General features: G+C 41.3%; 4 protein-coding genes across 4 annotated transcripts; 2 read left to right on the forward strand and 2 right to left on the reverse strand.

Annotated features, from left to right (window-relative positions):
• Positions 1–1,024: 1,024 nt before the first annotated feature.
• Positions 1,025–5,472, reverse strand: ORT1_1 (mitochondrial ornithine carrier protein; the record flags this gene model as incomplete). The annotated part of the gene is made up of 8 exons (XM_064826677.1): positions 1,025–1,213; positions 1,267–1,415; positions 1,475–1,588; positions 1,656–2,273; positions 2,330–2,918; positions 2,980–3,549; positions 3,607–4,167; positions 4,240–5,472. The coding sequence occupies 8 exons, from the start codon at positions 5,470–5,472 to the stop codon at positions 1,025–1,027; spliced, it is 4,023 nt and encodes a 1,340-aa protein (XP_064675734.1).
• A 255-nt stretch (positions 5,473–5,727) lies between these two features.
• Positions 5,728–6,133, reverse strand: NRC2_2 (serine/threonine protein kinase, AGC; the record flags this gene model as incomplete). Its single annotated transcript, XM_064826678.1, has 2 exons — positions 5,728–5,851; positions 5,907–6,133. The coding sequence occupies 2 exons, from the start codon at positions 6,131–6,133 to the stop codon at positions 5,728–5,730; spliced, it is 351 nt and encodes a 116-aa protein (XP_064675735.1).
• Positions 6,134–6,321: 188 nt separating this feature from the next.
• SNT1 (DNA-binding protein snt1) lies at positions 6,322–8,659 on the forward strand (the record flags this gene model as incomplete). Its single annotated transcript, XM_064826679.1, has 4 exons — positions 6,322–6,925; positions 6,998–7,146; positions 7,199–8,306; positions 8,361–8,659. 4 exons carry the CDS (start codon positions 6,322–6,324, stop codon positions 8,657–8,659), a joined length of 2,160 nt encoding a protein of 719 aa, XP_064675736.1.
• A 1,135-nt stretch (positions 8,660–9,794) lies between these two features.
• Positions 9,795–10,349, forward strand: ATC70_007421 (uncharacterized protein; the record flags this gene model as incomplete). Its single annotated transcript, XM_064826680.1, has 3 exons — positions 9,795–9,933; positions 9,986–10,144; positions 10,201–10,349. 3 exons carry the CDS (start codon positions 9,795–9,797, stop codon positions 10,347–10,349), a joined length of 447 nt encoding a protein of 148 aa, XP_064675737.1.
• Between the last annotated feature and the right edge of the window lie 5,768 nt (positions 10,350–16,117).

A 16,117-nucleotide genomic window follows, 5' to 3' on the forward strand; every position in this document is an offset into this window, starting at 1 on the left:
CCACTGTAGGATGTTGTGGAAGTGAGTGTCGTCCCGTATGCACAGCTTGGTAATTTTCATGTAATGACCTATTGAGTCCAGCAAAAATGGCCAAGAGGTTGAGATCCATATTTCTCGCGAGATTAGTGTCTACTAATCCAAGAGTGTTTTTTGTAACAGAGCAGTAATTTTGAATTGAGTACAGTACTGGGATTTTTTTTTTTTAGCGTATGGCACCTCTTGTAATTATAGAAATGGCAATTCAGGGGTTAAAAGCTTTGCCATAAGGTCCTCGCTACGAATGCCGTAAGTAGTCTTCAAGTTGGCTGCCAATTCCAAGATGCGGACGAAGCCCGACTCATTCTCTATGCCCGATTTAATGAGGATCGCCTGAACCAATAAGCCTAATTCAGGCCTTGCTGATACAAGTGAACCAAACCTAGGAATATCGCGTATCTTCCGGTAATACATGTCAACTTTTTGGAATAACCATCGTTCGACAAGTATGTCCCATGTTTGGACACTAGTCTAGATGTCGGCAGATTCTTTTTGTTGTATTTCAGTGCATCAAAGGCATGTATCCATACTTGAACTGAAAGAGATCATGTGTAAGTGGACATTGTGTTGATGTATAAAGAGAAATCCGCAAATAAGTTGACATGTGGAGCCAATCAAACCCCGGGTTAACGAATATTGCAAAATCAGCAACAACAAACACAACTATAGAGAATTCTACATGTATTATATAGTATGTTATCGTTGAGCTGAACGCTGGCATTTTGTACCAGGTTATCCATGAAAATGCAATTTTTAAGGAATGCTCTGGTCAATTGACGCAAACTATGACAGATAACATATGAAAAAGATCGCCACGTCGATCTTTTCCGTGAAAATATACCGTATAACATGTGAAGTTTTTAATTTTTGTATAGTAGAGTGCAGTAATAATTTAGAAAACGGAAAAAGATATAAAAAAAAAGGAGAGAATAGAATAATGTACAGAAAACATACACATACAAAGAGTATAGAGAAATAACGAGCAAGTCTAGAAAAGTGATCTGTTTCGACTATTTTTGATCATGCTGATTTTACGACGATGAGGATCTACCAACTGCAACTCAAAAATGACTTCAGATCCGGCAAGACGATCATCCATGACACCATGAATCCTGTCAGTTGAATCAGGACGAAGACAGCGAATGTTGTTGCCAGGTATCACTTGCAGTAAATCACCCTAAACAAATTTCAGTATGTCTTTTTCATTATGCTTTAAACATGGTTACTTACAGTGTCCATATGGCGCACTTCGATGAAGTTGGTGTTGAATGCTACCACGTAAGGGAATCTGAATGCGAATGCAGTAGGATTGCCTTCCCAAGAAATGGACCAATCTTTGCGGACTCGTTTGCCCTTTTTGTCAATATAAAATGCCAGTTCTATTATAACAGAATGAGTACACAATACCTCGGGTAAACTTGGTCATGACTCATTTTACCGCTGTAACAGAGCAAAATGTTGCCATCCTTGTGTCTAAACATTGAAATGGGTTTCATATTTTCATGTAACGCAAGGATAGAGTTGTTACTCTCATCATTTGGATCAAGGACACCTAGAGAGTACACAAATTAATTAACATACATCTATCATTTGCTGGAAAAGGCTCGTTGCAAATTTACTTTGTACTTCTGCAGAACTCAGATTCACCATTTGAAAGCCTCTTGCGCTACCCACACAAATGATGTTTTTGAAAAATTGAATGGAAGAAGCTTCACCGGGAATGTATAAATCCTTGTACGCCTTGAGCGCTTCATTATTACCACGGATCAGACGGCCTAGATTCTTGTTCTTTTTCTTGTTGGCTTCCTTGGTGGTTTCATAGGGCTCCAAGGCACGGATGGTGGATGTCATGGCATTGTAACGCACAAAACAGACCAACGTCTTTTCAATACCGTCGACTGTCATGACTTGTTGATCTGCATTGGCACCATTGGGAGACGAGGAGGCGGCAGAGGAGGCCGGGATGGATTTATCCCAGATTTTACCCACCTTGAAGAACGAGACATGACTGGAGATTTTGCGACCACGTTTCATACCAGATTCTGTGGACAAGAGTGTATCAAAGGAGTAAGTGTACAGAATTTTGTCAGCCAAAACCAGAATCAAGTTGGATTGCTCGAGGATGTCAATTTGTGATACTTTGTCCATCGCCAAGATTCTAATTAACTCATCTCCACTGCCTTCCTTTTTAAGGTATACACCTTGATCACCACCCAAGACCAGCGATTTGCCATTATCTTTATTGGTGTGTTAGTAACAGAAAGGACACATGTTGTGCTGTATGATAACCTACCAAATACAGCTGTACAGTTGACCTTGTTGAACGAGCTAAAGAAGCTCTCATTGATCGATCTGATGTTGAACACCTTGTGCTTCTCGACCAAGGCTTTACGTTGGCCTTCAATCTTGTCAGCCCACTGTTTGCGAATGGATAATGTAGTTGCATATAAAGTGATGGGGCCTCCTGAACTTTGTTTTCCCAAGTGAACAAAGGAAATGGGGAACCCATTTTTAGGTATATTATTATGAGTGTTGTTGTTGTTGGTATAATCGACAGTGTTGTTGCTAGTGGCATCAAGGTCATCGTAAAGTGTATTGTTGTTGGTAATATTGATGTCGGCTGCAGAGACATTGCTGGGTCTGCCCAAGGGAATGATAGTGCTGGCTCGCTTTGTGAGGTCAGGGAATGTGATGGAGAGCAAGGCGAGTGGAATAGGTTTGCGGACGAGTTTGTACTTTTCTTCGTTTTGCTTGGTTTTCATAATGAGCAGACAGTGGTCCAATAGGTACACTAACACTTCGGATGCTTCCGTGGATCCAGACCCCTTCTTCCAAGTGCCCTTCATGATGATTTGACGATTGGAAGCAGTTAAATCCAGGTCCTATTGCAATGTGCGATGAGTGCTGTTGCCACTGCTTTTCAAACATGCTCATTCTACTTACAAAGTTGGAAATGTTCTTGTTGACAATTCTCTCGTTCAGCAATTGCAAATTGAACGAATTCTCTGTTCTGCCCGTCTCTCGGTTCACATCTGCCAAGAACTTGGCAATGATGGTCATGACTCTAGGAATTGTCTCTTGATCAGGATGTTCCTTGGGTGTGTGCTTCAATATCTCTCTCAGCAGTAGGTTGTATCGACCCAAACGTGTGGTGGGCTTGGTCAAATAGCCGTTCAATTCCAACTTTCTTGATTGTGGCAGACGCTCCGTCTTGGTGACAAAGTCTGCAAAGGAAGCGTTGGTGGATTTCTCAGTCTCGAAAACGTATTTGCTGATGATTTGATGAGATCCATATCGCACAAAGGGTTCAAACTTGGCTACGTGAGCCAGCATGATATCGCCTACTTGATCCACAACTTTGGCTTTTGCTTGTCGCGTCAATAGTGCCTTGGAGAGCATGCTGTTGACTTGCAGGACCTCAGTGATGTTCCAAAAGATGTCTTGTACAAATGTAGCTCGATCACCCGTGATTTGGTGTGGGTTATTGGTATCGAGTAAAGGTTGAATCCATTGCTAATCGAACACCACAGATGAGTTACATACAGGCTACCACTTGAGTCGTATACTTACCTCCTTGAGATAGGTCAAGTCATTGACGAAATCCTTCTCTGTGTACACCAACTCGTAAATGTTTTCTTGACGCTTCTTCTCATCCTTACTCAAGGTGTCCAATAGCGTTTTTGGCACTGTGTTGATCCACAGTCTGTCCTCTTGTTGGGTGATTAGATAAGAACTGCTTCCTTCACGGCTGTGTCCTCGTTGCTTGTTGTTGGGAGAAGAAGCATTGCTACGCTTGGCTTGTTCTTGACGTCTTGGACAACGAGATGAATAGCACAGCTTCTCCCTGGTACAAGTGGGCGAATAACAGTCTGTCAACAGAGTAAACACACCGTTGGGCAAGGTATCCTCCACCACTGGTTTGCTGTGATTGATCGCAGCCTGAGGATACACCATGCCGCTCTTGGGTCTCAAGTTCAATTGATCTCGTCTAAATTGATAGAGCTCTTGACTCGAATCACGCAAACGATGTTCATAGTTGACATCATGAAAGAACTTTTGTGAATCCAAAGAACGACCTATAAGCAATGCTAAATTGCGGTCATTCGACTTGATAATGAAGGCGAGCTTATCCTAGTTGAAAAAAAAAAGCATCAATCCACCTATCCGTTTCCCTCCCAACGCAGCTCTCGTTCATAATCTTACCACAGCCTCTTTTCCATCAAACACATCCTTGTACTTGATACTATCCTTTGATTTCGTGCTCAGTACAATACGTTCCTGAAATGCCTCTGCTACCTTTGAAAGCAAAGCGGGATAGATGGCGGGCATGCGTTCGGTTGTCTTGATAGGTGCAATTGAGCCAGGCTCATCTACTAGTGTGGAACCCACAATGATTTTGTGGTTGCTGCTTGCATTGGAGTTGGTAGAAGAAGAAGCAGACAGTGTTTTGGGCAGATTAAACGTAAATGACTGAGCCTTTTCAAAGGTCGTCTTCTTTTTGGTCATGGTGTTGAGCGAGGGACGATCCTTGGAGGTCGATGTTGATGACGGTGAGGTGAATGGGATGTTGTAGACACTCTCAGCAACTCGTTTTCTGCCTGGCAGGGCAATGGACGGTGTGTGTTCAATACGGGCATGGTGTCTGCTGGCTAAATGCGAGATGGCGGATAGTTTTGCTCTCATGGGGGCCGTGGACTTTGATAATTTAGACAACAAACTCGTACCACCCACAGACCGAATGCTCGAGTTATCTTTGAAATACTGGTCTCGAACAGGGACAAAGGGCTCCAGCTTTTTCTTGGTATTTTTATCAGTGCTACTGTTGTTATTACTACGAAAAATGGAACTTGATCTTGATACTTTCTTTGCTGTCTTTGCCAACGAGTTTAAATTGGCGCCCAAGAGAGAAGTGGAGCGGCCTTGCATGCGATCGTCGACAGTGCGAATGCTGTTGATGGAACGACTGTCCTCTCCGTTGTATTCTGTTCGCAGCGAGATGACTGAATCGTTGATGCTATAAATACTTGGTGTATCATTGGGTTTGGTGTAGAAATTGCTGTCACCAGGTCTGTAATCAAACACATCTCCCACCGCTTCCTCGTACACAGTGTCCTCTGTGCCTGTATCCTCCTCCTCCTCCAAAAAGTGATCCTCATCCTCCAACTCGTCTGCATGGTGGTTGTCTTGCAAATAGCGGCTGGATTGGTAGTAGCGATCACGGATGGCAGCTGATGGTGTGAGTTCAGTTGAGATATTGTCGGTCGAGGAAAAGTAGGCCAAGGAGCTGAGATTGTCTATGGTATAACTTCTCTTATGATCCATGGTGACATCTTGACTACTGGCTGTGGTGTCTGTGCTGGCCGTGGAGGGCAATCGATACCTACTGTATATATTGGTAGATGAAGGCGAGGGTCGAATGGTCTGCTGCTGCTCCATGCTTATGGTGAAAGAAAAAGGAAGGGAAAGGGGGACGAACTTGAATGAATGAAGAAGAAGAAAAAGAGAGGAAAAAAAAAGAAAGAGAGAGAGAGAGAGAGAGAGAGAGAGAGAGAATATAAAAATAACTATAGGAACAAGGAGTAAATAGCCATATTCACAAGGACTTTGAATAGCTGCCCCCATCTTTGTCCTATTGACACTCGTACATTGTCCATATTTATCAACTGTTTCAATATTACACAAAAACTTAAATTATTTCTTAATTACTTGTCGTTGATATGAAAGGCCATCCATAAAGGTGGACATTTGGTTGATTTTCAGATGCTGTTCCTTGGTGACAATGCTCTCTAGGATCTCTCCCGTGGCTCGCTTCCGTCTAAGGCGAGTCGGTTAGCTCTCTCTCGTCAGCATGTAACGCCTTTCTGTTATACCTCATCCTGCCTGTCTGGGCATCGTACTCTGTAGTGATGATAGACCTCTTTTTTTCATACTCGTCTTTGGTCATTGGGATCATGGCATGATCTGCTGCTTTTGCAGATGGCTTCTTGCTGGATTTGTCCTTGCTCTTCTTGTGCTTTTTGGCCAGTTTCCTCAGTTGCTCCAGCACATCTTGCGGCTTGCCCTGCTTTTTGCTGTGCTTGGAGGCTGATTTTGACATGCTGGATCACAGGAATGAGATATAGAGAAGAAAGAAAATCTTTCGCGTAATCTGAAACCCCCCACAACGGAAATATCTTGAAATTTAAACTTTTTTTTTCTTCTTTTTTTTTTTTCCCTCTCTCATTTTCTTCGCTCGCCACGCCCCTTCCTGCTCACCTCAACGACTTACGCACAAACATACAAAGAATGACACTAGTGGACGGCCAAGTAAATAATAGCGGTTTGTTCGACATTCCGGATGATCTCATCACTCCCAAACAAGACAACATCTACACAACGTCAGCTCGTCAGTTTGCCGCCTTCCACAAGCGCTACCTGCAATTTCCGCTGCCCAACGATATCCTGTTTCCTTGGCTTCATGGCGTCGATGGCTACAGCAACCAGCAAAACCTATTTTTTGGGGTAAGAAGAAGCTTGGTCCCAAAGTACCGTGGCTTGATGGTGATCCATTGTGAAGATTCAGAAACCACATCTCGTCTGATGGAGACTGTATTACCTCACCAAGTGCTGTTCATGGAACCGCCTCATCAATACGAATTCATCAACAGCTACAAAAAGGATGTCTCCATCAACCTGCGCAACTTCCAGAACCAAATCTCGAGATTTTCGACCATTTGCGATCTTGTGCTGTATGGCACCCATGCGCAACATTTGGCAACTGAATTAGCGGCTGCTCAACGAAAATTGCATCAGGAGAGGCTGGCCCAGATCGAGGCAGTGCAGAAGAGTGCGGGCAAAAGAGCTGTGGTCAACGCAAACACCTTGATCTACAAGACTATTGTGATTGAAGGCAAGTGTGTGCTGTATTTAATGAGAGAGGGAAGGGGCTAAACTATAATAATTTATGCATGATTTTTTTTAGACGAATTCTCGGTATTTGAAAGAGACTATCCTGAACTGGTCATGTACGATTCCACTGGATTACTGATGCACAGAAGGGATTTTGTGGAATTGGAGAACCTTCATATGAGGAAGATGAGTAAAGCAACCGAAGTGACAAGGAACATTTGGGTGAGGCATGTAGACAAGTCAATGGTGATGTTAGGTATTAATACATAGACAGGTTGGAAACACACAAGATGCGCCTGTCTCTACACACGACATTGGCATGTCTTCTATCTCATCATGTTCATCCGAATTTAGCCATGAAGAAGATGTGAATCCCCATCAATTTTCTATCTGTATTGAAGCACATGATTTAGCTGATATGCCACTGCCATCTACGCTGACATTGGCTCGTGAAACATTGAATGATTTAAAAGACGGCCAGATGCCCCCAGAGATGATCCATTTTGACGTGTATGCCACTGGTGTACCCAATGAAAAATCCGAGTTTGACGCTTTTTACGCTCGGCTGCACCAACTGCTGTTGTTTATGGAAGACCAAGCTGCACACGACCGTAGAATACTGATACACTGCTCTGATGGCTACACAGAATCCAGCTTACTGGCACTCACGTGGATCATGTATCACTGCAAACTACAGTTACCAGAAGCTTATCTCTACTTGCAGCGCATACGCTCATTCTTTGTCTATGCCGCTGATGTGCCCACTTTACGCAGGATTGAGCACATGTTGTTTGAAGATCATGATAGCATTGAGCCACAACCCAAGCGAAAAAAGAGTACCACAGCGGATGCATCAGAGGCCATCAAGCGATTGAGTGTGGGAGGAGTGACGCTGAATGCCAATGCGGATAGTGAAGAGGACGGAGACGACGACGACAACGTTGGGCAAGTGGAAGGTCAACAAATGAAGACACATGCATTTGTGTCATCACCTATCAGAGCAGATCATCGACAATTACTAGACGATGCCTATATCAATACCATCTCCAACACAGATGTAGATGAAAAGATACCGGACAATATATATAGACAATCGCAACTTTCACCTAGCAAAGAGGAGGAAAGGCTCTTTCCTTGGTTCTATTCGCCTCGATTCGAAGGTTCATTTCCATCCAGGATATTGCCCTTCTTATACCTGGGTAATCTGAATCATGCGACCAATCCAGCCATGTTGAAAGCACTCAATATCACACATATTGTAAGTGTAGGTGAAAAGGCAGATTTGGACAGCAGTGCATTTGAACTCTTGTTTTTGGATAATTTGTATGATGATGGCATTGATTCTATTCAAAGTCGGTTATCAAATGTCTTGGATTTCGTTGGTAAGACATCTGAGGATGTTTACAAGATTTAAAAGAATTAATCTCAGTCTATAGAAGATGCTCGGCTAAAGGGATCCACTTGCTTGATCCATTGCAGAGTGGGCGTGAGCCGTAGTGCAGCCATCACCATCTGTTATGTCATGAAGCATTTGAAGTTCTCGTTGGTGCAAGCTTATCTGTTTGTTCGAGCACGTCGTTTAAATGTCATTATTCAACCCAACTTGAAATTCATGTATGAAATGCTCCAGTTAGAGCAAAAGAACAAAGGAGAGCTGTCCATCACTTGGCCTGTATTATGTGGGGAGATCCATAACTTGAATTCTGCATACAGAGATACCAGTACTTTGCCATGATGCGGGTGTGCTATTCATAACATAATAAATTTACTGTTCCTACACACTTTCGAAGTCTCAAAAAAGGAAATAAGCTCATCTTACAAGTATTTCGGGGGACTGGTGTTATTACATGCAGAGCTCTAAAAGAAAGTTGCCTGTCTAAAAGACAGTACTATTATGTAATTTGCCACCTACTTTCCATTAGCATCAAAAGCACCTGTTGTTACCTTCATCCTTACTAGATTGAGTTTGCCAGCTGGCTCCACCAGCCGCCAAAATTATTTTAAACCCAGATTCCTCGTTCTACTCCAGATTGGTCAGATTTTGATTACTCTTCGACTTGATTGAACTGTTTTTGTCAGATTCGACTATAGAATTTTGATGATCACCCAATGCTTCTTTAAGCTTTCTTGGAATGTATTTCAAGGCGCATCCAATGGTGCCAAGTAAAATAGATGTTTTGAGTAAACTTATTGAGCAATTTATAAAAATATGAAAAGAGGTTTCTGGCCAAAAAGTCAAAATTTTGCATATGGAAACCTCATTTAAGTGGTTTCAGAAGTTGCTTTGAATCGAGAGAAACATTTTGACTCAAGGTATATCATAGTAAAAGTCTTCGTTATCAAGGCAGAAAACGCGATCATTTGATTTTCGATGAAAACCATGAGGGGTACCTCATGCTTTTCGGTCGATTTTCGGTCATGTTTTTTTGATCCCCAAAAAGTTGAGCAAAGGTGTTAGGAAGTAAGTGTTGGAGGAAAGTACTTTTTTGGTACTATTTTGACCCCCTAAAACAGCCTTGAACTCAAGAAAACGCAACTCAAATGCACTGAGGTTTTGCTGTATCAGGGACACTGAAGACTAAAAAGGGGAAATGCCAGTATGCTACTTGCCTGTATATAAAGTAGCTAGGTGTATATGGATGTAGAGCATCACATAAGAATCAGATCCATAGATAATATGAAGGGTTCTCATGTGTAAGTGGAGGGTCAACATGGAAGTAGCAGTATTTTATTGATAAGATGCGCAAGGGCAATCGGTAGCGCGAGCTGTCGGTGCACAGGTTGGTTCTCACCGAAGCGAAGCGAAGGTAGAGAGCCATCTGAAGCATAAACACTCGTATATACTGTATATATAACAACACTTGGATAGAATGCAGAATAAACGTACCTTCAGTGGCGACTTTACATTTGAAGTGAACGAGAAGGTTGTCTCTATAGTAGCTAAAGAAACTGGCTTTCAAGGCATTGAACCACAAGCACTGGAAGCGCTTTCAAGCCTACTAGATTCATGTAAGTCTCTCTTTTCTAGTTTAACCTGATATTGACATTCATTCTATGTAAGACTTGGACAAGATGCTATCCTCTGCTCACCGATTTGCAGAGCTGGGCAATAGGGCAAAACCAAATATACATGATATCACTCGATCACTAGAAAACGCTGGCGTAGAGATATCCAATTTCAAAGAGTACCTCAACACCAAAGTAAACGATACAAAGACAGGTAAATACACCATGAATGTAGTCTAGTGAATGCGCTTTTTAATCAACAACTACTAGCTAAATTAAAGAAAAAGTACTTCAAGACACAAAAGACAACATCCACACTAGAGACAATACCGAATTTCCTGCCATCCGATAATGAAGATTCAGAAGATGAAGCAGAGGATCACACAACAGAAGGCGGTATGCCTACCTATGTGAAGTAGCATAAGAGATGGTTCACTATCACCATCGCCCCTACTGCTACTACTGGATAATGTTTGATTTGTAATGATTCTATATCTCAACTGCAATAATTTATTCAATTACAATGCCTCCAGTGCCAGTTGGCACTTTTAAAAAGCACCTTGCGCTTTTAACTTATACCAAGCTACGCACCTGACTAACCCAAATTGCGTTTTTTGTAGTCTCAATTTGCGATTTTGGCAATCATTACGTATTCAAGAAACATCAAAGGTCAAACGATTAGCATATGGTTTATTAGAGATGCTCCGTTCGGAGACAGTTATCAAACGTGTTTACAGAATGCATGTGTATGTGTGTGTGTGTGTGTGTATGTGTGTGTATGTGTGTGTGTATGTGTGTGTATGTGTGTGTGTATGTGTGTCTATGTGTGTATGTGTGTGTGTATGTGTGTGTATGTGTGTGTCTATGTGTGTGTATGTGTGTGTCTATGTGTGTCTATGTGTGTGTGTGAAGGTCATTACTTCTGAGGAGAGCGAAAACTGACCAAGGCGTTGTTTGGCTTTCTATTTGGCGACCAAGTGCCTTCTTCGAAATCACTTTCAGAGAAAGCATCCAATATCGCTGCTGTTGTTATCTGCATCAACATCTAAAGGTGAAAATACGATACTTAATAAGAGCAACAATATGCAATCATTTTTTTTTCCAAACCTTCAATTGGTAAAGTTTCTTAAAGCAAGGTACAAGTGAAGAGAAATCGTACAAATCACGAGGCAGATAGAATAGGCTGAGCATAGACAATCTATACAGCTTATGATAATCATTATCCATAGCAAATAATCGACACTTAAAGCCTTTGATGTTTGTAACAAAGAATAATTAGCATACAAATACATTTATGCGGTTCTTGGTATTTGTTTTACCTTCTACAAGCAATCCATAAACAACTTTTTCTTTTGCCACCATCATTCTATCTAATTCATCCTTCATCAAATTGCATAATTTGATAAAGTCTGGATGCTTGTCATCTGTTTGCTTGAGATTGTTCATAAACTCTGAACTCTTTACTTCACATATGAAAGGCATTGCAGATTGATTGTTGAATTCTGCTAATACAGAAAGATCGGGACGGCGACCATCTTGTTGACGACGGATCTTACTCCCAAGGGATTCATCAGTATTTCTATGCAACAAATACTAGATAAGACAAGTGCTATGTTAAATGAAATTATATAATCATACCCTAATAAAGTCAAGCAATCCTCATCCAGACACAAGAAAGGCGTAACAATGCTTTCAACCAATAAGCTGCAAAATAGAGGCTCTCTCATCTTTACGGCATTAGTCTTTCGAGACTTCTGAACCCTATAGCGTTGTGCTGATATTAGACCAGAGAAATAAGAGGCAACATTTAATACTTACAGATCCAGGACAGTTCTAGCAATCAGTTTCATATTATTGTCATTGGTATTGACGACAGAACAGTACCACAATTCAGCCTGTCTCTCCCCAGCATCAAAATCATCGGAAAGGATCTACAATTAAACTGCATTAGGCAAGTCGACTACTGGGATTTAAGAACTAGAGATAGATACATCTGCAATCTTTGCTATTTCAGAAAAATCAACTGATTCAGCTCTGGGATATTTCTGGGAAACTTCTTTCTGCACGACTGCCCACTGTTCAGCATTCAAATTGTAATATCGTCGATTCTTATCATCAAACCACATGATGCCGTTTAGAGCTCTAAATAGCCATTTAGTAGTGCGTTCACCATGGTTCTTATATCAAAACATATACTCACAGTTCTTGAGTGTGGTTTATGCAAACTCGGCCACGCTCCAGCATATCCATACATCTATTCCGAAAGATGTGAAAGTTCTTGGAGATGTTAGTGTTGTTGACAATCCACTAAAAAGAAAAGAGATATTAGGATTAATATATTATTTTAAGCTTACAGTTCATACCGCGTTATCGTGCTCTTCGATTGTAATTCGTGGTTCTCCACCCACAAGAAAATCCAACTTGTCGGCGCTCTTTCGTCTTTCACCATCACTAATATCATCCTCAGATTTATCGTCTTCATTGCTGTCGTCGTTGTCTGAGTCGGATTGATATGGTTGCTTTCTTTTTCTGCTGTTGCTGCTGTTGTTGCTGTTGCTGTTGTTGCTGCTGCTGCTGCTGCTGCTGCTGCTGCTGCTGTTGTTGTTGTTGTTGTTGTTATTGCTGTTTGTTGTAATATTTTGTGTGCCTACTACAACATTGGTATGTGCAATCTGATTGTTGATTGCAGCCTAAACAATCGAGTCAATGCTTTTGTGTAGGAAGCCCTCGTTAGAAGCGAACTTACAGATGTGGATGATGAAGATGAGTTTCGACTCTGTGTTATCTTCATCAGTTTCTGATAGTAAGACAATATTAGTTATAACTCATTACTCTTCTTTTCAAAGCAATCTAACTCACGTCGAAATTGGCATGATATCCACGCATAATATCAGTGGCTTTTTTTGCTACCAACTCACTTGAAATCATTGTCTGTAGGTCGTTTTTCATACTTTGGGCAGCAACTAGCATATTTCCATTCGACTTTTTGGCATAATACAATAAGGCAAATTCAAACGTCCAATCTTTCGGTCGTGTTCTGAAGAAATAATCCATTTTGATTCGAAGAATTACTAACAAAATTGGATGTAACAGAGATATATGTAAAAGAATTGGATCAATTAAAAAGTGATGATCAGCAGAGAGGCGAATACAAACTGATAAAAGAGCCATCCTCATCCAGTGATTAACCTACAAAAAATAGTGACTTGCGAAAATCTACGCGTTGCAATTGGTATTTGAATACGCTTCCTTGATACATGCGAACAGTTTTCAATAATTAGACGATATTGAATGTAAGTATCAAATATATCACCTTGCTTCTTTGTCAATTAAACAATTCTCCGTCTAGAGAATAACTAGGAAAGTACATTGTACAGCAAGCAAATTCTTTTGTCAAGCGTGTTCTTCCCTAAGAAGTAGCTAGTTGTGTATATATACCTTCAACTGTTTAACTTTTGCTGTTTTGGTATCCAAATGGCCAAGTATAGCCTGGGGCTCTCTCTAAGACTTGCCTCAGATCAGTAGTTATGCAAGGAACCAACATGACAACTCCTTGCTAACTGGTATACATTCGGTCTGTATCTCTCCTGGCTGTTCGAAACGTCGGGGGCAATTAGGATACTATGGTGGTAGCACTGTAGCCTGATTGCTAAAGGGCGCCCACGAAGTTGGTAGTCGTGGATGATCACATAACTAGGTCAATTCAAATATCTCTATGTTGTATACCTTCAACTGTTTAACTTTTGCTGTTTTGGTATCCAAATGGCCAAGTATAGCCTGGGGCTCTCTCTAAGACCTGCCTCAGATCAGTAGTTATGCAAGGAACCAACATGACAACTCCTTGCTAACTGGTATACATTCGGTCTGTATCTCTCCTGGCTGTTCGAAACGTCGGGGGCAATTAGGATACTGCGGTGGTAGCACTGTAGCCTGATTGCTAAAGGGCGCCCACGAAGTTGGTAGTCGTGGATGATCACATAGATGATGTTTGGATATGCTTCTTGCGGATGATCATTTGGCATTTGAATACGCTTCCTTGATACATGCGAACAGTTTTCAATAATTAGACGATATTGAATGTAAGTATCAAATATATCATCTTGCTTCTTTGTCAATTAAACAATTCTTCGTCTAGAGAATAACTAGGAAAGTACATTGTACAGCAAGCAAATTCTTTTGTCAAGCGTGTTCTTCCCTAAGAAGTAGCTAGTTGTGTATATATACCTTCAACTGTTTAACTTTTGCTGTTTTGGTATCCAAATGGCCAAGTATAGCCTGGGGCTCTCTCTAAGACTTGCCTCAGATCAGTAGTTATGCAAGGAACCAACATGACAACTCCTTGCTAACTGGTATATATTCGGTCTGTATCTCTCCTGGCTGTTCGAAACGTCGGGGGCAATTAGGATACTACGGTGGTAGCACTGTAGCCTGATTGCTAAAGGGCGCCCACGAAGTTGGTAGTCGTGGATGATCACATAACTAGGTCAATTCAAACATCTCTATGTTGTATACCTTCAACTGTTTAACTTTTGCTGTTTTGGTATCCAAATGGCCAAGTATAGCCTGGGGCTCTCTCTAAGACCTGCCTCAGATCAGTAGTTATGCAAGGAACCAACATGACAACTCCTTGCTAACTGGTATACATTCGGTCTGTATCTCTCCTGGCTGTTCGAAATGTCGGGGGCAATTAGGATACTACGGTGGTAGCACTGTAGCCTGATTGCTAAAGGGCGCCCACGAAGTTGGTAGTCGTGGATGATCACATAGATGATGTTTGGATATACTTCTTGCGGATGACCATATGGCATTTGAATACGCTTGTTTGATACATGATAACAATTCAGTGACAGGCTTACATTCACCAGTTTATTTATAGGAATTTGATTTACCAAAAAGGTTTAACGGTAAACAAGAATTTTAACGACTGGTGCAAAAAAAAAACAACGCAACTGCGTATACTGGAGCAAAAGAGGAGCGAACAATGGAGAAGAATGGTGTTTCTGGTAGTTAATGTTTAAGCCTTAGCCCAAGTCCTGACTTTTTACCTCAGTTATTGACAGCAAGGAGTTTTTATAACATTTGTAGTAAACCTTTTTTGGTTATCAAGATGGTTCGCCGAGTGCAAGATTACGTCCCTTGAAACAAGACATCTTCCCAGTCGTTCCCTGGTACACCTGGACTCTGTCTCGCCTTTAGGGTGGTCTTGGTATCCTAGATCTCCAGCAACAATATGCAACTCTCTACTTTCAGTGGGTTCAACCGTTACTCTTCATGGATTCTCCTACCACTACTAGCTACCCGCTCAATATTATGCTATCGTATTATATCAACAACCACAATGGTAGCCATCTTCACCAGCTTTCCTTGCTTTTGGCTGTATCCCGCAAAAAGCCAACTAAGAGACATAGGGTCATCACCATTGAGATGCTGTACAAGTGTGCTAGCCGATCGATTTCCCTACGCTCGATGACGGCGTCGCCCTGCGGGTTCTCGCGAAACATATTTCAAACCAGGGATAATAAAAGATTTGATATATCAAGTAGACTTTAAACAATCAATTAAAAGATTATATCAGAGCCAGGAGGGGGGATATATCCATCGGTACCCCTTTTGCTTATACACCGATATCGAACGAAAGCTATTATTGAGACGATGTGGTAAAGAGTTCAGGTTTTAGCAGCATTTGTACACTACATTCTCCGTTCGTACCACATTTTTTGGTAGTGTAATTGCCATGCCATTCGCTAATGTTGCTCTTGGCATGGCAACATAAAACTGGTCATGCTTAAATACAGGACTTCTATAATAAGATCTACAGCAAATCTTTGAGAGATTTGAGAAAACACTTCTTTACAGAAAAAGGTAGCTCTTACTAGTTCATTATTAACTTTTGTATTATCTTTGTCATTGCAAAAGATACCTTTGTAGGAATAAGAGCAAAGATGAAAGGATTCAAGCTAAGCGTTTGTCTTTTCACTCATGATCCTCATTTAATCAGCATCGCAATCGTCCTTGTTATCTTCATCGTCATTATCAGAAGGGCATTTGGGCCAGCCAGCAGCAGAGCCATCCACTAAAATTAATTCAAACTCAGCTTATTTTTTCTATTCAAGATTGGACAGATTTTGTTTTCTTCGACTTCTTTAATCTATTCTGCAACATTCGACTATATAAGCTGTGATGATCA

Source organism: Mucor velutinosus, assembly GCF_035048745.1.
Source record: "Mucor velutinosus strain NIH1002 chromosome Unknown tig00001553, whole genome shotgun sequence".
In the NCBI taxonomy this organism is placed as follows: domain Eukaryota; kingdom Fungi; phylum Mucoromycota; class Mucoromycetes; order Mucorales; family Mucoraceae; genus Mucor; species Mucor velutinosus.